This window comes from Moschus berezovskii, chromosome X (assembly GCF_049115385.1).
Source record: "Moschus berezovskii isolate FMDL1 chromosome X, NW_MosBer_1.0, whole genome shotgun sequence".
NCBI classification, from domain to species: Eukaryota; Metazoa; Chordata; class Mammalia; order Artiodactyla; family Moschidae; genus Moschus; species Moschus berezovskii.
Genome location: NC_142488.1, coordinates 101,335,578 through 101,356,642, shown reverse-complemented (window position 1 = coordinate 101,356,642; position 21,065 = coordinate 101,335,578). Strand labels below are relative to the sequence as shown.

The 21,065-nt window shown below is 39.2% G+C and overlaps 1 protein-coding gene across 4 annotated transcripts in view; it reads right to left on the bottom strand.

Annotated features, from left to right (window-relative positions):
• Positions 1-21,065, bottom strand: part of PAK3 (p21 (RAC1) activated kinase 3) — a 125,573-nt gene that overhangs the window by 32,478 nt on the left and 72,030 nt on the right. For all 4 annotated transcript variants that reach the window (XM_088833931.1, XM_055393940.2, XM_055393938.2 and 1 more), the window contains one exon: positions 20,155-20,218. In XM_088833931.1, coding sequence (XP_088690057.1) covers positions 20,155-20,218 — 64 coding nt within the window. The remainder of the gene's footprint in view (positions 1-20,154; positions 20,219-21,065) is intronic.

Here is a 21,065-nt window from a genome sequence, read left to right as displayed (position 1 = left end):
ACTAATAGATTCTACCTAAATTTGGTTATTTCAGACTTTCCTTAGGATTGAGGGTTTTATTAAATCTGTCTCAATTTCATGTTTGAGTCACTGGGTGCACAGCAGATAGTTGGTGCTCCAGAAGTATTTGTTCAATGAACAAATTAATAAAAGTCTTTTCAAGCAAACATGTAATTGCAATAAAACTGTTCCTTTCTGTGAAGGAAACATTTCTTCTACTTAAATCTATGGAAAACACTTCTCTCTTGGAATAAGCTATCAGACATTCCCAATTTCAGGGGCCAGTTTGTGATTTGTCCTTCTGAACTCAGAATTGCCTGGATTCAAAGGAATAGATCATCTCAACCTGGTGTGTATTTCAGCTGCATAAGCCCCGAGCAATTACTTAAATCTATTTGCAGAATGACTCAAACATGCCTTTACTTGGTTTATTCCTATATCCTTAGGCAACTTACACAGTTCCTTCAGAGGCAAAAAAGTGATGACGTCTGCAAAATGAGCATCTATCTCATAGCGCTACAGAGAACAGAATGGCACAATCTATAGAAGCATTTAGCTCTGTGCCCAGATCAGAGGTGACACTGAACCAGTAACTGCTATGCTTTTATTTCTACTTTATATTGGAGTGTAGTTGATTTACAATGTTGTGTTAGTTTCAGGTGTACAGCAAAGTGAGTCAGTTATACATATACAAATATCTGCTCTTTTTCAGATTCTTTTCCCATATAGGTTATTACAGAATACTGAGTAGAGTTCTCTGAGTTGGGTCCTTGTTGATTATCTGTTTTTATATACAGTACTGTATATATTTTGCCCTTTGTTACTGTTCATGGGGTGTCGATCACAATAAACTGTGGAACATTCTGAAAGAGATGGGAATCCCAGACCACCTGACCTGCCTCTTGAGAAACCTGTATGCAGGTCAGGAAGCAACTGTTAGAACTGGACATGGAACAACAGACTGGTTCCAAATAGGAAAAGGTGTACGTCAAGGTTGTATATTGTCACCTTGCTTATTTAACTTATATGCAGAGTACATCATGAGGAACGCTGGGCTGGAAGAAGCACAAGCTGGAATCAAGATTGCCGGGAGAAATATCAATAAACTCAGATATGCAGATGACACTACCCTTATGGAAGAAAGTGAAGAGGAACTCAAAAGCCTCTTGATGAAAGTGAAAGAGGAGAGTGAAAAGGTTGGCTTGAAGCTCAACATTCAGAAAACAAAGATCATGGCATCTGGTCCCATCACTTCATGGGAAATAGATGGAAAAACAGTGGAAACAGTGTCAGACTTTGTTTTTTTGGGCTCCAAAATCACTGCAGATGCTGACTGCAGCCATGAAATTAAAAGACGCTTGCTCCTTGGAAGGAAAGTTATGACCAACCTTGATAATATATTAAAAAGCAGAGACATTACTTTGCCAACCAAGGTCCGTCTAGTCAAGGCAATGGTTTTTCCCGTGGTCATGTATGGATGTGAGAGTTGGACTGTGAAGAAGGCTGACTGCCGAAGAATCGATGCTTTTGAACTGTGGTGTTGGAGAAGACTCTTGAGAGTCCCTTATACTGCAAGGAGATCCAACCAGTCCATTCTAGAGGAGATCAATCCTGGATGTTCATTGGAGGGACTGATGCTAAAGCTGAAACTGCAATACTTTGGCCACCTCATGCGACGAGTTGACTCACTGGAAAAGACTCTGATGCTGGGAAAGGTTGGGGGCGGGAGGAGAAGGGGACGACAGAGAATGAGATGGCTGGATGGCATCACCGACTCTGTGGACATGAGTTTGAGTGAACTCCGGGAGTTGGTGATGGACAGGGAGGCCTGGCATGCTGTGATTCATGGGGTCGCGGAGAGTTGGACACGACTGAGCAACTGAACTGAACTGAAATGAATGGCAAAAATCAAAGTGACAAAGGTGGCAGTTAAAATTCCTAATCCTCTGGTATATTGGGGCTGAGGTGCTAAAATGGTCAACAATGTCTGTTTGATTTTTATGGCATTTAATTACATTGATCCCTTTTATTCTCCTATTGCAGTTATACTGAAGCCAGATTGCTATAGGGAGAACATTTGTTTATGATGGGGATTTTGTGTATTCCAAACCTTAGTCCTTCAGATGGTATAAAGAAATCATGCCTTATCAGGACCCAAGGGAATATAGAGATCATCCAGGTTAATTTCCTCACTACAGACGAAAAATCTGAAGCACAGAGAGTTTTGTGAACTATGATACAAGAATATTAAACTAATAGATTGCTCAACCGTTGGGCCTCATCAGCAATTACAGTGTAATGTGTACTGCTGGGTTCTTGGCATCACATTAGATGTTTTATCAACAGTTTCTTCCTGACCTGGCCAAGCACTTAATACTCAAATGGAAACACTGGCATATAGCCTAAAGTGTCCAAAAAGGAACAAACAATTCACTATTTCTCCCTTTTCCTCTCAAAACAAGTCAGTTTATGTATCAGCAATCTTCATCACGTTGTGATGTTTCTTGCTCAGAGCCAATGTCAACCAATGATCATGAGCAGCTGCCAAAGCAGCAATACGGTAGGACTTATAATTTAAATAAATTACTCTGATTTCAGCATCGAAATAGATTCGAGGCAGTAAAGAAGGCCAGGCCAGTGGGGCTAGGAAGAAGCTCTTGCTCTGGGAGAAAATGGAAAGAGAAAGAGGACTAGAGGGTTCAAAGAGGTTCAAGGAGAGCCTCATGGGAATAAGAGCGAGAGAGCAAGAAGGATAGGGCATGATTCACATTTGAGGTTTCATAAGTATAAATCTGATGCTAATGAGATCACAGTCAAGAGTTTAATCCACATTTAGGTTGGCTATTTTTTACATCTACTTCGACTTCTACTGCTGCTGCTAGAAAAGACTGTGTCATTTACTGAGCCTTACTTTCTGCCTGCTCTCTGTAAATGGATGAGCTCACTTAATGTTCACGCTATACAATCCTATGAGGTAAGTTCTATTATCTTCCTTTCACAAATGAGGAAATAGGAACTGGGAAATGGTAAGTAGCTTGCCTAAGGTTACAAAGGGTCAGCAGCTGAGCTAAAAAATCCATTTGTTTGATCCACAGCCCATGGTCTTAACCACCATTTCATGCTCTGCTATAGATCTTTAGGATTTTTACAATGCAAGTGTGATACTTCCCAAAGCCTACATTTGTATCTACTATGCTAAGCTGCATCCCTAAAATATTTCTCTTGTCTCTAATTTTCTATTCACTTAGTCCATGTGCCCCATTGTGAACCATTTAACTTGTCCCTGGACACAACCAGAGATCAAACTGCCAACATCCACTGGATCATCGAAAAAGCAAGAGAGTTCCAGAAAAACATCTATTTCTGCTTTATTGACTATGCCAAAGCCTTTGACTGTGTGGATCACAATAAACCATGGAAAATTCTGAAAGAGATGGGAATACCAGACCACCTCACCTGCCTCTTGAGAAACCTGTATGCAGGTCAGGAAGCAACAGTTAGAACTGGACATGGAACAACAGACTGGTTCCAAATAGGAAAAGGAGGACGTCAAGGCTGTATACTGTCACCCTGCTTATTTAACTTATATGCAGAATACATCATGAGACACGCAGGGCAGGATGAAGCACAAGCTGGAATCAAGATTGCTGGGAGAAATATCAATAACCTCAGATATGCAGATGACACCACCCTTATGGCAGAAAGTGAAGAGGAACTAAAAACCCTCTTGATGAAAGTGAAAGAGGAGAGTGAAAAAGTTGGCCTAAAACTCAACATTCAGAAAACTAAGATCATGGCATCCGGTCCCATCACTTCATGGCAAATAGATGGGGTATCAGTGGAAACAGTGTCAGACTTTATTTTTTTGGGCTCCAAAATCACTGCAGATGGTGACTGCAGCCATGAAATTAAAAGACACTTACTCCTTAGAAGAAAAGTTATGACCAATCTAGACAGCATATTAAAAAGCAGAGACATTACTTTGCCAACAAAGGTCTGTCTAGTCAAGGCTATGGTTTTTCCAGTAGTCACGTATGGATGTGAGAGTTGGACTATAAAGAAAACTGAGTGCCAAAGAATTGATGCTTTTGAACTGTGGTGTTGGAGAAGACTCTTGAGAGTCCCTTGGACTGCAAGGAGATCCAACCAGTCCATTCTAAAGGAGATCAGTCTTGGGTGTTCATTGAAGGACTGACGTTGAAGCTGAAACTCCAATACTTCGGCCACCTGATGCAAAGAGCTGACTCATTGGAAAAGACCTTGATGCTGGGAAAGATTGAAGGCAGGAGGGAAAGGGGAATACAGAGGATGAGATGGTTAGATGGCATCACCGACTCAATGGACATGAGTTTGAGTAAACTCTGGGAGTTGGTGATGGACAGGGAGGCCTGGCGTGCTGCGGTTCATGGGATCACAAAGAGTCAGACACGATTGAGTGACTGAACTGAACTGGACACAGTAAGTTTGACTCCTTTGGAAGAACCATAGAAGATGGTTCTTCCTGTTTCTGAATCAGTTAAGATTGGTCATGCAGCCAAGAGTGAACTGGACCTAGAATTAGTTCTTAGGACTGGACTTTATCTTCTGCTGAGTATATAAGATACACATACTCCTTGTAGGCCTCTATGTAGAAACTGTCTCCTTATATTTACGAGTTTGATATAAAAATATATAGATACCATATTTTCAATACTACCACACATTTACTTGTTTTGGTAAGACATGTTCTTTAAGGGGCTTCCCTGGTGGCTCAGTGGTAAATAATCCACCTGCCAATGCAGGAGAATTGGGTTCGATCCCTGGGTCGGGAAAACTCCCTGGAGAAGAGAATGGCTACCCACTCCAGTATTCTTGCCTGGAGAATCCCATGGACAGAGGAGCCTGGCAGGTTACATTTCACAGGTTCGCAAGAGTCAGACATTATTTAGCAACTAAACAATGGCTAAACAACAGTCCCTTAGGGCTCAGGAATGGTAACAATGTTACCATTACTGGCAATAATGCTGCCAGAAAAGAATAGATTCAGTTTCTTATAATTTGCCACTCAAAAATTCATCACTAAATTTAAAAAAATAAAACTGTGCAAAAATCATGTTATCTCAGTACCTTTTTAAGTATACAGAATGTGGCAAAGGGCCATGTGATATAGTCTTTAACTACTAGGATTATAAACAGGAACAGGCAATTTTTTGTTCTTTAGCTAGGGCATGACTTTCCCCAGTGTATTCATGGTCATCTAATTTTAAGTAGAGTTGTAACGCATTATGGGTGTGGGGCCAGGGAGCTCAGTGGGTTATAGTCCAGTGATAATGAGGGCACATTTACAAGGCTTAATCCCTGGATGGGGCAGCCTGGTGGGCTTCTGTCTATGGGGTCACACAGAGTCGGACACGACTGAAGTGACTTAGCAGCAGCAGCAGCAATCCCTGGAAAGGCCTGCTAACTCTCAACTACTCACTCCAACATTAAGTCTAAGCAACTGTTTCCCAGTGTGCACTATTGGTTTCAAGAGGGCCTAGAGAGGAAAAAGGTAGGGGAGGCAGATGGCTTAATACAAGCTCATTACTGTGGCTGGAAAAAAACAACTTGAAGTGCAACCTCTGCTAACGGTGGCTGATTGAGTGGCATCTCATTCTTTACAAGGGACAGCACACAACACAGTGCATTTAAGAGTATTAAGTAGAATTGTGTTTGGGTGTCTCCTGTGGATGTACAGGTCAGCAGTGGACTGCTGCAGGGGCAGGAGCTCTGGGTGCAGCAGACCTGGGTATGGCATAAGTCCTCTTGGAGGAGATCGCCATTAACCCCAACACAGAGCTGCAGAACTTACACAGGACTGGGGAAATAGACTCTTGCAGGGCACAAACAGAACCCTATGGGCACCAGGACCCAGGAGAAAGGAGCAGTGACTGCACAAGAGACTGACTCAGACTGGCCTGTGAGTGTCCAGGAGACTCCGGTGGAGGTGTGGGTCGGCGGTGGCCTGCTGCAGGGTTGGGGGCACTGAGTGCCGCAGTGCGTGCATGGGATGTTTTGAAGGAGGTCTCCATTATCTTCATTACTTCCACCAAAGTTTGGCCTCAGGTTAAATAACAGGGAGGGAACACAGCCCCGACCATCCACAGAAAACTGGACTAAAGATTTACTGAGCATGGTCCTGCCCATCGGAATAAGATCCAGTTTTCCCCTCAGTCAGTCTCTCCCATCAGGAAGCTTCCATAAACTTCTTATCCTTCTCCATCAGAGGGCAGACAGAATGAAAACCACAATCACAGAAAACTAACCAATCTGATCACATGGACCACAGACTTGTTTAACTCAATGAAACTATGTGCCATGCTGCAAAGGGCCACCCAAGACAGATGGTTCATGGTGGAGAGTTCTGACAAAACGTGGTCCACTGGAGAAGGGAATGGCAAAACACTTCAGTACTCTTACCATGAGAACCCTACGAACAGTATGAAAAGGCAAAAAGATAGGATAGTGAAAGATGAACTCCCCAGGTCGGTAGGTGCCCAATATGCTACTGGAGACCAGTGGAGAAATAACTCCAGAAAGAATGAAGAGATGAAGACAAAGCAAAAACAACACCCAGTTGTGGATGTGATTGGTGATGGAAGTAAAGTCCGATGCTGTAAAGAGCAATATTGGATAGGAACCTGGAATATTAGGTTCATGAATCAAGGCAAATTGCAAGTAGTCCGACAGGAGATGGCAAGAGTGAAGGTCAACATTTTAGGAATCAGCGAACTAAAATGGACTGGAATGGGTGAATTTAACTCAGATGACCATTATATCTACTACTGTGGGCAAGAGTCCCTTAGAAGAAATGGAGAAATGGAGTAGCCATCATAGTAAACAAAAGAGTCCAAAATGCAGTACTTGGATGCAATCTCAAAAACGACAAAATGATCTCTGTTCGTTTGCAAGACAAACCATTCAATATCACAGTAATCCAAGTCTACGCTTTGACCAGTAATGCTGAAGAAGCTGACGTTGAATGGTTCTATAAAGACCTACAAGACCTTTTAGAAATAACACCCAAAAAAGATGTCCTTTTCATTATAGGGGACTGGAATGCAAAAGTAGGAAGTCAAGAGATACCTGGAGTAACAGGCAAATTTGGCCTTGGAGTACAGAATGAAGCAGGGCAAAGGCTAATAGAGTGCCAAGAGAATGCACTGATCATAGCAAACACCCTCTTCCAACAACACAAGAGACAGCACCAGATGGTCAGCACCAGATGGTCAGCACCAAAATCAGATTGATTATATTCTTTGCAGCCAAAGATGGAGAAGCTCTATACGATACAGTCAGCAAAAACAAGAAAAGGAGCTGGAGCTGACTGCGACTCAGATCATGAACTCCTTATTGCCAAATTCAGATTTAAATTGAAGAAAGTAGGAAAAACCACTAGACCATTCAGGTATGATCTAAATCAAATCCTTTATGATTATACAGTGGAAGTGAGAAAAAAATTCAAGGAATTAGATCTGATAGACAGAGTGCCTGAAGAACTATGGACAGAAGTTCCTGACATTGTACAGGAAGCAGGGATCAAGATCATCCCCAAGAAAAACAAATGCAAAAAGGCAAAATGGTGGTCTGAGGAGGCCTTACAAATAGCTGTGAAAAGAAAAGAAGTGAAAGGCAAAGGAAAAAAGGAAAGGTATACTAATTTGAATGCAGAATTCCAAAGAATAGCAAGGAGAGATAAGAAAGCCTTCCTCAGTGACCTATCTAAAGAAATAGAGGAAAACAATAGAATGGGAAAGACTAGAGATCTCATCAAGAAAATTAGAGATTCCATGGGAACATTTCATGCAAGGATGGGCACAATAAAGGACAGAAATGGTATGGACCTAATAGAAGCAGAAGATATTAAGAAGAGGTGGCGAGAATACACAGAAGAACTATATAAAAAAGATCTTCATGACCCAGATAATCATGATGGTGTGATCACTCAACTAGAGCCAGATAACCTGGAATGCGAGCCTTTGGAAGTATAACTATGAACAAAGCTAGTGGAGGTGATGGAATTCCAATTGAGCTATTTCAAAACCTAAAAGATGATGCTGTGAAAGTGCTGCACTCAATACGCTAGCAAATTTGGAAAACTCAACAGTGGCCACAGGACTAGAAAAGGTCAGTTTTCATTCCAATCCCAATGAAAGGCAATGCCAAAGAATGCTCAAACTACAGCAAATTGCACTCATCTCACTGGCTAGCAAAGTAATGCTCAAAATTCTCCAAGCCAGGCTTCAACAGTACGTGAACGGTGAACTTCCAGATGTTCAAGCTGGATTTAGAAAAGGCAGAGGAACCAGAGATCAAATTGCCAACATCTGTTGGATCATCAAAAAAGCGAGAGAGTTCCAGAAAAACATCTACTTCTGCTTCATTGACTATGCCAAAGCCTTTGACTGTGTGGATCACAAGAAACTGTGGAAAATTCTGTAAGGGATGGGAATATCAGACCACCTCACCTTCCTCCTGAGAAATCTGTATGCAGGTCAAGAAGCAACAGTTAGAACCAGACAGGGAACAACAGACTGGTTCCAAATAGGAAAAGGAATACGTCAAGGCTGTATATTGTCACCCTGCTTATTTAACTTATATACAGAGTACATCATGAAAAACGCTGGACTGAATGAAGCACAAGCTGGAATCAACACTGCCAGGAGAAATATCAATAACCTCAGATATGCAGATGATACCACCCTTATGGCAGAAAGTGAAGAGGAACTAAAAAGCCTCTTGATGAAAGTGAAAGAGGAGAGTGAAAAAATTGGCTTAAAACTCAACATTCGGATAACTAAGATCATGGCATTTAAGATCCCATCACTTCATGGCAAATAGATGGGGAAACAATGGAAACAGTGACAGACTTTATATTTTTGGGCTCCAAAATCACTGCAGATGGTGACTGCAGCCATGAAATTAAAAGACGCTTGATCCTTGGAAGAAAAGCTATGACCAACCTAGACAGCATATTAAAAAGCAGAGACATTACTTTGCCAACAAAGGTCTGTTTAGTCAAAGCTTTGGTTTTTCTAGTAGTCATGTATGGATGTGAGAGTTGCACTATAAAGAAAGTTGAGCACCAAATAATTGATGCTTTTGAACTGTGATGTTGGAGAAGACTCTTGAGAGTCCCGTGGACAGCAAGGAGATCCAACTAGTCCATCCTAAAGGAAATCAGCCCTGAATATTCATTGGAAGGACTGATGTTGAAGCTGAAACTCCAATCCTTTGCCACTTGATGCTAATAACTAACTCATTTGAAAAGACCCTGATGCTGGGAATGATTGAAGGCGGGAGAAGAAGGGGATGACAGAGGATGAGATGGTTGGATGGCATCACCAACTCAATGGACATGAGTTTGAGTAAGTTCCGGGAGTTGGGGATGGACAGAGAAGCCTGGCATGCTGTAGTCCATGGGGTGGCAAAGAGTCGGACATGACTGAGGGACTGAACTGAAATGAACTGAAGTAGATCAAAGAGCATCTTCCATTTCTCCATAAACACTGTTCTTCACATATACTAATGTGTTTCCAATCCCCTTCATCACAAAATCTACTATGAAGCTCTGACTACATCTATTTAGTTCCTCATACCAGTGAACTGAAACTCCAATACTTTGGCCACCTGATGCAAAGAGTTGACTCACTGGAAAAGACTCTGATGCTGGGAGGCATTGGGGGCAGGAGGAGACAGGGACGACAGAGAATGAGATGGCTGGATGGCATCACCAGCTCGATGGACATGAGTTTGAGTGAACTCCGAGAGTTGGTGATGGACAGGGAGGCCTGGCGTGCTGTGATTCATGGGGTCACAAAGAGTCGGACACGACTGAGCGACTGAACTGACTGACTGACTGACCAGTGTTCTATCTTGTACAGCCCCGAATAGATCCAATGAGGAAGCAAACACTTTGGAGGCGGGTGGTCTTACCCAAAGAATCACTTCTGTAAGCCCTAGAGTTACTTCTGCTCTTGCAAATATTTTCTTGAACAAAGAAAAACAAGTCAGAGGTTTTATTCTCAGCATTTATCCCTGAGTTCTATGCTGAATACTGCTTTGTCAGATTTGCAAAGCAAGCTGTTATTCATCCAGTCCTTGAAGAAACAAGTTTCAAAAATATGGTCTTCCATATGGGAATGTCATATTACAATAATAAGAGGAGATAAGTCTGCAAAACACTTAATGTGATATATTTGCTTGCTTAAGCACTAAAACTAAAATTAATTTAGAGGGAACGGGGATTGGGAGGCTTCCAAAAATTGTTTGTTTGCAATTACTGATGAACTGGTCATATCATTATTTTATGATTGGCAAAGATCCAGAGGGTAGACAAAAATTTCTTTGCATCATATATACATCTTTATGCATAGGAGGAAAATGATTTCAAGAAATCCTCCCATTGTCACTTGCTGACATATTGAGCTGCATGGTTGATCTAATATATGAAGAGACATGACATGCAACAAAGATACTCTGGTATAATACAAACATGGATTATACTGGCCAATGGATTCTTCAGGATAGGCTTCTCTTTTGACACATAATTTCTTGTTAGAATATCTTTCTTAAACATCTTTTCCTTTCTGGGACCACCTCTCACACAAACTACTTGCAACCCCCCAAGAAGTTAAGAATAGTTAAAGGGGAGGGGTGGGCTGTGCTTGGCTGTCTGCCCCACCCCACTGCATCCTCCCTAGGTGATGCTGGACCAAGCGCTTCCCCAGTGTCTGCACCCACACTGGTGGGTGAGAAAAAAAAAAGAATATCTTTCTTAAACATCTTTTCATTTGAAAATCAGTGTGGGGACAGTTTTTATTATTGTACTAAAACCCCACATATGTGAACATGATTGTGTTGGCGAGAGTGTGGACAAATAGCCACCCTCATACATTGTTGGTGGGAGTGTTAAATGGAACCACCTCTATGGAGGGCAACTTGGAAATGAAAAATACACTTATCTTTTAATGTACCAATTCCACTTCTAGGATTTTATCCTGATGATAAACTTGCATATGTATGAAATGGCTTATTTGTTTATAGTAGCAAAATATTGGAAACAAGCTAAATGTCTATCAATTTGGGCTTGGTACATCTAAACAGCAAAACACTGTGCATCTGTTAAAAAGAATGGAGCACCAAGATGGAACCATCTCTAAGACATAGGCACATGATAGCAAAGGAGATATACAGTGTGTTAACATTTGTGTTAAAAATATATGCACAGCCTGCATGTCACACACACAAAGGGAAATGCACCATATATCCCAAATACAAGGTAAGGGTTCTCTCCCAATTTTTTCCTCAGAAAAAAAGGGAATGGCCTTATATTCATATCCCTATTAAATCGTTTATGTGGTAATTCTCCATAGCCATTTATTTTTATCCACAGAGTACAGTTTAAGAGAGACACAGTAAGTGGAAATATTCTCAATCAATGCTGGTTTTGGATGCTCAGAAAGAGTATCTGTCAGAATTGGAAAGAAAGGATGTAAATACATTATTTCTTAAGGAATGACCTCATAAATGCAGGTGTTAGATATAAAAACAAACTTTTTTAAGGGTCACTTCCAAACTTAATGCAACTTAAATGGGAAGGAAATCTTATGAAAGAGGGGATATATGAATATGTATAACTAAATCACTTTGCTGTATAGTAGAAACCAAAACAACATCATAAAACAATTTTACTCCAATATTTTTTTAATTTAAAAAATAAACCAAAAAACAAAATGAATGCAATGAAAAGGGTTCCCAGTAGGTAAAGATGAGACAGTTTGACGGTCAAAAACAGTAATAGGTGAATTGAAACAGACTGAAAACATAAAAAACCCACGAGTTTGTAAAGATTTTTTTAAAATAAAAGAGAATACTTCCCTCTCCCACTTAAATCAAAATACCTCTCATTGGACACCTTTGGAAGTGGCTTGAGTACCAACATGTTATACTGAAAAATGGCAACTTAAAAATTAAGTATTGATCTTGACTTCCCTGCATCAGCTATATTTCAGGGTAACCAAAGACTCCCCAGCTAAAGAGACAAAGTTCTTTTTAACATAAGTATTTTAACCGATAAGTGTAGACAGAATGATAAAATTTTAAAAATGGCCATTCTGTAACCTCTAATGAAATAATTGATTTGGGCAATAATCATCAATAGATGAAACCATTAGATGAAAGGCTGATGACAAAATTTGCATTGGAGGGGATAATCACCCAGTGAGTCTTTTGATCTACTCATCACTAAAACATGGCACAATCAGACACTGTACCTCTTGATATAATATACTATGAAACACAGAGTACCACCAACAAAGAAATCTTACCCCAAACTTAACCTGAGCTTAATTAAGCATCTAGATCTAACTTCCATTTATAGGAAATACAAGAAATATGGAAGCAAGGTAAATGGAATCAAATAAAACCAGTAGACAAATCCACGAAGTGCATACTCTACAAGATGCTGATGAGTTTGTCCAGTGAGTAAATGGCAGCAGTAAAAGAAAGATGCTTTAGAGCAGAGTACCTAAGCCATGGACTGGTACCAGTTGTTGGCCCATTATGAACTGGCTTCACAGCAGTTTAGTGGCAGGTGAGTAACACCCAGCTGATAATCAAGAGTTGACTATTTGTCTCAAAAATGCAGTTTTTATGGAAAGTGAAAGTGGACTTTCCATAAGTGAAAGTGGACTTCTATAAGCAAAGGTGGACTTTCCACAAAAACTGCATTTTTGAGACAAATGGCCAACTCTTGATTATCAACTGCGTGTTTGATGTTAAATTTTTATACATGTTATAATGGCATGGTGATTATATTAAAAATAATAATAAATGTTGAATTTGGATGATAAAAATATGGGAGGTCCTATTCCTATACAATTTTCTCTACTCTTGTGTAAGTCTGAAAAAAGTAACAGAGATTTTTAAAAGTGATATAGTATAGAGTTACATTGTTAAGATCTAAATCTACACCTACAGGATAGATTCAGAAGACAATCATCTTAATGTCATATAAATGGGTAATTGTAACTAGGAATAAAATATCCAGGGTCAGAATCATATGTAGATTCAAAAATATTTCCTCTCAAAGATCTTAGATGGAAGTCAGATGATATACTTGGCTAACTGCTGGGGGACTCAAAAAGGGGGCTCTGGGATTAGAAAAAACAATAAAGATGCATGGGCAGATTTTGAATTATACTGCTTGTGAAATGTTGAGAGTAGAAAAATGTCTTCTAATTTATACATGATTTTATATAATATGTGGTTTAAAATATGTAAATAAGGGTGAATTAACAAGTTAAATGTCATAAGTAGACACTCACCATTTATTCACATATCTAATACTTTGTGTATTCAAGTGAGTCAAAAAAAGTGTTACCTAATATTTGAGCATATATGATGTGTATGAGCACACACGTACACATGTGTATGTGTTTGTGTAAGTGTGCAGAGATTTTTTGAAAATATAAGAAATCAGAAACAACCTCTTTCTGGAAGTTTCCTTCATGCAAGGTGACTGAGAGGCTGAGGGGAATCTTCTATCATGTCCAAGTATTACCTACTTAAAAGAATTAAACTCTAACAAAGAAAAAACATGGTATTGCTTATATCTCTCAATTTGTTTCATAACATAGCCCCGACTGATCTTTCTAGCATTATTTCCTGTTAACTTCCCTGCCAAAATATACCTTTGACTGTCTATAGAATTGGAATTCTTGATTTAATTATTCTAGTCTTTTCAGTATGTATTCATCCAAAACTTGCTGAATATTTACTCTATGCCAGATATTATTGCAGGTCCTAGGGATATCAAAATGAATGAAACCTACAGTCTGAAGCAGGTGTTCACTTGGTTTTCTTCAACTGAAACTTGGTATAATCTCTACTTGTTAAATCCCAATATTCAATCACATCCTCCTCGAAGAGCTCTTCATCATACCTGTCCCCTGACTATAAACCATTTGTCCCCTTCTCCCTGTCCTCATAGCTCTTAGGAATTATTTACAATAATTACTGTATTTTGCTAACTGTGGGTGTGACTTTTACCCCTAAAAATAACTATCATTTCTGGACCCCTTCACTATGTGCTACATACTGTGCAAAGCACTTTAAATATATTCTGTCATTCATTTCTCACAACTTTATAAGGTATGTGAATTCTGCCTACTATGACTGAGAGAACTGGTGCTTAAACTAAATACCTTGCCCACAGCCTTCTGACTTCAGAATCTGGGCTTTCTTTCTCTTCAAACTTTCCAAATAGTCTCCCTTTATTTCACCATGGATTTCAGAATTTCAACCAATTTTATATGTCTAGACAAGCTAAGATATAAGTGGTGTAGACGCGCCCGTGCAGATCTAAGCTGTAGGATTCAGAAGGACATAGGAAAGATGTTAGGGCTGCAACAGCCAGAGAGCGATTTGTGAGGGAGATGACAGTGAGGAAAAGAAGAGTGTGTGGATAAAGATGGGGGAAAGTAGATGCATCTGCAAGTGAGGAGGTCCAGCTTATTTCTTAATACAACTCTCCATTTCTCTGTGTTAAATGTTCTGAGAGCTAGTAAGGTCTCTGCTGACTCCTAGAACCTAGTTCTTAACTACTCCTCTGCATTCCACATAGTAGACCCTTGACAAAAGTTTGCTGAATGAAATACGTTATTTGTTAAACTGGATCCAAACCATTTCCTCTAAGCTGCTTCCTGAAAAATATTTTTCTATTAAAATGCTGAAGAGAAAACAAACAGAAACTTGAAAGAGAAAAAAGGTTTATTTTCAGTGCACTCTCATTTAAGGAAAGACCTTAAAATGAATTCAGATATATTAATGAGAAATCTGTTCATACAGCTGTCGTGTTCACAAATTCAGCCCTCTGTTGCACAGCTACTGCTTATTCAGGAGTTACACAGGTGAGCCAATACCGGCTGTTGACTGAAAATCAATATTTAATTCCAGTGTCTCACCCTACCTCATTTATTAGACAAGTTCTTTTCTATAACTATCCTGGAGAGTGAAGATGCTTAAATCTCCACCAGATAAATTTCTGAGAAACTCATATTGTCAAGTTAATGATAATTTGTGGGGTATTCCCTGGTGGCTCAGAGGTTAAAGCATCTGCCTCCAATGCAGGAGACCTGGGTTCGATCCCTGGGTCGGGAAGATCCCCTGGAGAAGGAAACAGTAACCCACTTCAGTATTCTTGCCTGGAAAATCCCATGGACGGAGAAGCCTGGTAGGCTACAGTCCACAGGGTCGCAAAGAGTTGGACACGACTGAGTGACAGAACGGAACGGAGTCCTGTTTTCTGTTTCTTTTTAAACTATACATACATCTGCTCTAAATACTTAGATTTGGTGGCCACTTATAGCATACTTTTCACAGCAAATCTGATAAAATAATGTCATTTTTAGCCTTCAAGTCACAGCTATGGCCTCAAATGATTAAACATGCAATTCTGAATTTGATTTATGAGAGATGAAGTCCAATACTCTGGCTCCAGGCCTGAATGCTGGGAGAGCAGGAACCCATACTGGAAAAATGTTCATTTTCCAAGTAGATGAGGGTGATTAATGGAGAGGTTCCTCTCAAATCTGGCTCCCAATAGTAAGTTGTTGTTCTCTAGGGAGCTAAAAATGGAATACTGGGGCTGATTATTTCTAGCACTAAATGGTTACTGACACAGGTTTGAATGTTACCATCATAGTAGGTAAAGCAAAACAATTTTTTAAAAAACCCAAACTCTATAAGTTTGAAAAGAAAATAAAAACTCTATACATTGATAATTGTTGTTTAGTCTCTCAGTCATGTTTGACTCTTTGCGATACCAAGGACTGTAGCCTGCCAGGTTCCTCTGTCCATGGGATTTCGCAGGCAAGAATACTGCAGTGCGTTGCCATTTCCTTCTCCAGGGGATCTTCCCAACCAGGGATCGAACCTGCATCTCCTGAGTTGTAGGCAGATTCTTTACCACTGAGCCACCAAGGAAGCCCATATATTGAGAGTAGAATCTAGTTTATCTAACTTGGGTCAATATTTCATGGGAAAATCCATTGAGAGCAATTTAAATAAAAGGAAATTTAATTTAAGTGTTTTTTTCCTGGTCTAGAGAGAAATACATCAATATTTTGCTCATTCCCTTTAAAATTGAGAGCAAAAATCTACTCAAAAATGAAAAAAAAAGAGTTTACTAAATAAATGACAGAGTTAGAGTAAATAAATAGATTTAAGTTACTAGCTTACATCTTTAATAGCTATGTAAATACATCTTGATTTTATATGATGACCATTTTAGTTGGGTGTGTATGTGAAAATGGGCAGAAGGTGAAGCTAACATGGATAAAAGAGACAGACATGTGACATACACAAACAGCCAAAGGAGAATGTGAGCTGATCTAGTCATTATGAGAAACAGTTGAAGACACACTGGAAAAAAAAGAGAGAGACAGAAGGAGCTAGAAAGACCTGCATATACTCAGGAAAAGACAGGACAGAAGAAAGGGACAGCTAGAAATACAAACATTTTTATTAGTTCAACAAATATTTACTGTGGCAAAAACGGATGCAGAGAAATGGGGAAAGCAGACAGGGGAAGCTATATAAATCTCTGAGCTTGGCCAAATGAACTCTGGCTGTTGATTAAAACTGTTTTAAGGGGATTTGCTAAGTACAAAAGGACTGTGCTAGACAATAAAAGGCTATAAAAAGGATAAATCAAAAAGAGTCCTGGGGGGAGGGAAGGAGGGAGGCTCATGAGAGAAGGGAGATACATACATATATATGTACTTATGACTGATTTACGTTGTTGTATGGCAGAAACCAACACATCTTTGTTAAGCAATTATCCTCCAATTAAAAATTAAAATTAATAAAAAGAATGCAGAGAAAGTGATAGGTTTTGGGGAACCATCAATATTTAGACAATAGAAAATGCAAAACCAAATAGCTTGGGGCAATTCAACTCCTCCCTGTAAAATAATGCTGGTTAGAGAAAATTAATATTTAAACTATGAAGCCTAATCAAATATAAGTGTAATAAAATTAGGTAAATTGAGAACTACCCCCCCCAAAAAAAAAGACTCCCTACCCTCTAAGGGTTTATTTAAAAGCTGAATGTGGTCTGTGAGTGAACTATCTGCCAGTTTCATCATTCTTGAAATGATGAACTTGTTGGGATGTTAAAACAAATCTTTCTGCAGTGGCAAGCAGGATTTCTGCTTTGATTTTTCATTTTAGATTGCAAAAGCTCTACAAAGGTATGCAGAAATAGAGAACTCCTTTTGTACTTTCAGAGGTTAGAAGCACAAATACCATCCAGGAGGGGAAATCTCTTTGGTATGCAAAATAGCTTGGCAGCCTAATCTTTGTTCCTGGAGAAATCAGTCTTGCTTCATTACCTGGTATCTGGGAGATATTTGAAACCATCTCTTACTTTTTTCTTTTCTAAATTCAGTGATGTTTTTGGCTCAGTTGGATCTTAGTGAGTATAAGCAATCAAAACAAAATTATAACATCTTTCATGCCCCAAAAGACAACTCTGAAGAAAACACTTTATGAACAAATAGAAAGCTCCCATTTAAACCTACAACTAGGGCAGTGTTGTCCATTAAACATATTAACGTGTGCCATATTTTAAATTTGGGGAGAAACTATATTTAAAAAAGCTTAAAGGTGACATTAGTATTAATAACATATTTTACTTAACACGTATTAAAATACCAATTCAACATATAATCAATATAAACCTTATTACTATGGTATTTTGCATCATTTATTTCATAGTAACTTTTTGAAATCAGGTGCCTATTTTATAATTACAGTATATCTCAATTTGGACTAGTTACATTTCAGGGGCTCAATAGCCACATGGCTACCATACTGGACAGCAAAGATCTGGAATGCTATTTCTCTATGGATTGTGTATCCATTGCAATGTTAGCTCCATCAAAGACCCAATTCAACTGAAATAAAATCTAAAAGGTAACTTTTCCCTTTCAAGTTCCCTTAGTACATAATATTGTGTTTTTAAACTTTTGGACAGAAAGAAAGTGAGTTAAGGTTTGTACTGATACATGGACTTGAGAAGGCATAGCTTCCTAACTTAAACAACCAGTTCACTAGAAGCTAAGGAGGAAAACTCCAGGTGGGGAATAATGGCTACAGAAGCCAATCCTGCCCTACACTTTGGTGAATTGAGTAGGCATGTCACCCAAGGTATCCTATTTAGCCTGTTCAAGCATTCATCACTATAGTTTACAAGTTCCTTGAGAGCTCACACTGTCATTAGCAAGCTCTGTTTCTCCTGCACTTAGCATAGTGCCTGGTACATAGTTGGTATTCAATAAATGTGTAAACAAATAAATTCACGCAAATAAATAGCTCTCATCTAGTCTAGACACATTTGAAGTGCTCTATAGCTTCCCTGATAGCTCAGTTGGTAACGAATCTGCCTGCAATGCAGGAGACCCCAGTTTGATTCCTGGGTTGGGAAGATGTGCTGGAGAAGGGATAGGCTACCCACTCCAATATTCTTGGGCTTCCCTTGTGGGTCAGCTGATAAAGAATCCACCTGCAATGTGGGAGATCTGGGTTCGATCTCTGGGTTGGGAAGATCCCCTGAAGAAGGGAAAGGCTACCCACTCCAGCATTCTGGCCTGGAGAATTCCATGGACTGTATAGTCCATGGGGTTGCAAAGAGTTGGGCACGACTGAGTGACTTTCACTTTTATACAGCCAAATGTTAGTGGTTACCATGCAGATGTAGACCATCTCTACCATCCTGAAAAGTTCTACTGGATAGCACTGTCCTAGAGCAATGGGTAGAAATACTATTTGACTTGTTAAGTTTTAGGGGACCTTTAGACACCACAAAACTTTTTTTTTTTAAATGAGTGAGTGAGAATACCAGTGAAATCAAATGATGAGGAATGAAGCAAGAGCACAAACAGGTATATATTTTACTCTCCTAGAACGTTCAAATGCATCACCATTATGAAGAAGACACTACCATATATTTCTCCCTGAGTTTCTGCCTTCCTCTTAGGGTCTTCTCACCTTGATTCCCACCAGGCACAATCCCCGAGTGTCCCTCTTACCCTCTAGTCAAAATGTCTAATGAATCCTTTCCCTCATCTCCCAACATAAGTTGGCAATTTCAAAAGACATGTTAGTACAAAAGTTGGGCAGGGTAGGGGAAGAAAGAAATAAAATATAAAAGTCACAAAAAATAGTCCAACTTATATACAATATATAATTTTCTGAATCTAAGAATCCCAGGAAAAGCAGTGAGGTGGCTGAAGAAATCCTACATTCTCTTACCTGAAAACAGACTCCATTAGCTGAGGGGATAGCACAATTTTGCAGGTACATCAGCTGTATCCCTTTCTTCCCAGCCCTGGTCTCAGTCAGGAGACCTCTGGGGTGCCATCTTGGTTCCCGGCATACAGGAGTTGGTATACCCAAATATTGGATTGGCCAAAAAATTTGTTCAGAATTTTGTGTAACATCTTACCAAAAACCCAAACGAACCTGTTGGCCAGCCCAATATCTTGTCTCATTTCCCCTTTAAGGACATGCCTTTAGAATGCTTTATTTCTCTTTAAACAAAACATTTTCCTATTTCAAACCCTGTTGCCTACTCAGACACTCCTGCTTAGTTTTACATCGAGGCTTGAGAAACATGTCTATTTACAGCTGACTTGTAGAACTGGTGACTCTCACCTTTAGCTCCAGTGAATGATCTAACCCCCTGGTTTCCAGGCCTAGCTGATGGGTCAGGATTATTTGAGGAAATGGTTCCAAAGTTCAGGTTACTAGGCCCCACTCCAGACTTCTGAACCAAATCTCTGGCAGCACGGCCTGGGAATCTCCATTCTTATAAGCATACTAGGTGAAAATGATGGACTCCATCCCATTCAGGGATTACTAATCTATTTCTTCTTTACTCAGTCCGTCAACTCTGCCCACCTCTGGATCATTCAATAAGGACCGTCCCCACCACCTGTCACTTTACAGTTTGACAATGAAACAGGATCTTAAGCAAAACATCCATACAGATGTAGAGGGGGCAGGAATTTTCATATAAGCTAATGTGCATGCACACATGCACACACGGCTTTCATATATATAATCACTTACCCTTGACCTATTTTTTCAAATCTTGTGTATTTTTTCTTTGGGTCACCAACACTCACAATGCTTCCTGAGGGGAGGGAGGGGAGAAAGAGAGAGAGAGACATTTAAATTGATTGATTTGTCTCTATTTAATACTAAAATTTAAGATGCTAGAGCCAGTGACAAAATGTTAGAGAAACATTCTCATGTGGTTTCTAAAATTTATATGGATAATGACATATTTTATTAAAGTAATAAACAGTAATATATTAAACTAGTAGTAATAACCCAGATGCTTATACTCAAAATTGATGATGTTTGGGAAACAAAAAGAACTAATCATAACCCAACATTTATAAAAAAGTTCTCATAAAAGGATACTGTAGATTAGGAGATAAAAACATCTAAGGACTTGAACACAGTATTTAATAAAATCACTATCTTCTCTGAATTACAGTGAAGTTGAGTACATTCAATTCTGCAGCACATTCAGTTCTGCTGGATAAATATCTCTTGAGCAATTAATATGTACCCAGTACTACACTAAGGGCAATGTCTAATAAAGAACACAGTTTAGTAATGAGGCTTGTTGTTTTTTTTAAAAAACATACATTCCCAGACACCTGAAAGTAATATAATATTGTAAGACAATTATATTTCAATTAAAAAACTGTATAATTATAAAATAAAATCCTAAAAATCTCCACATATCCTTGAACCTAGGACCCTGCTAGCATTCAAAACATTGTTAATAGTTTAACTGAGATATGATTTCCATACCATCAAGTTCACTCATTTAAAGTGCACAATTAAATGGCTTTGAGTAAACCTTTAGGCTTGTGCAAATTTACTAAATTTTACCATAATCTGATTTTAGAACATTTTTATCACCCTAAAAAGAAATCTTGTATGGGTTAGCAGTCACTCTGGGTTCC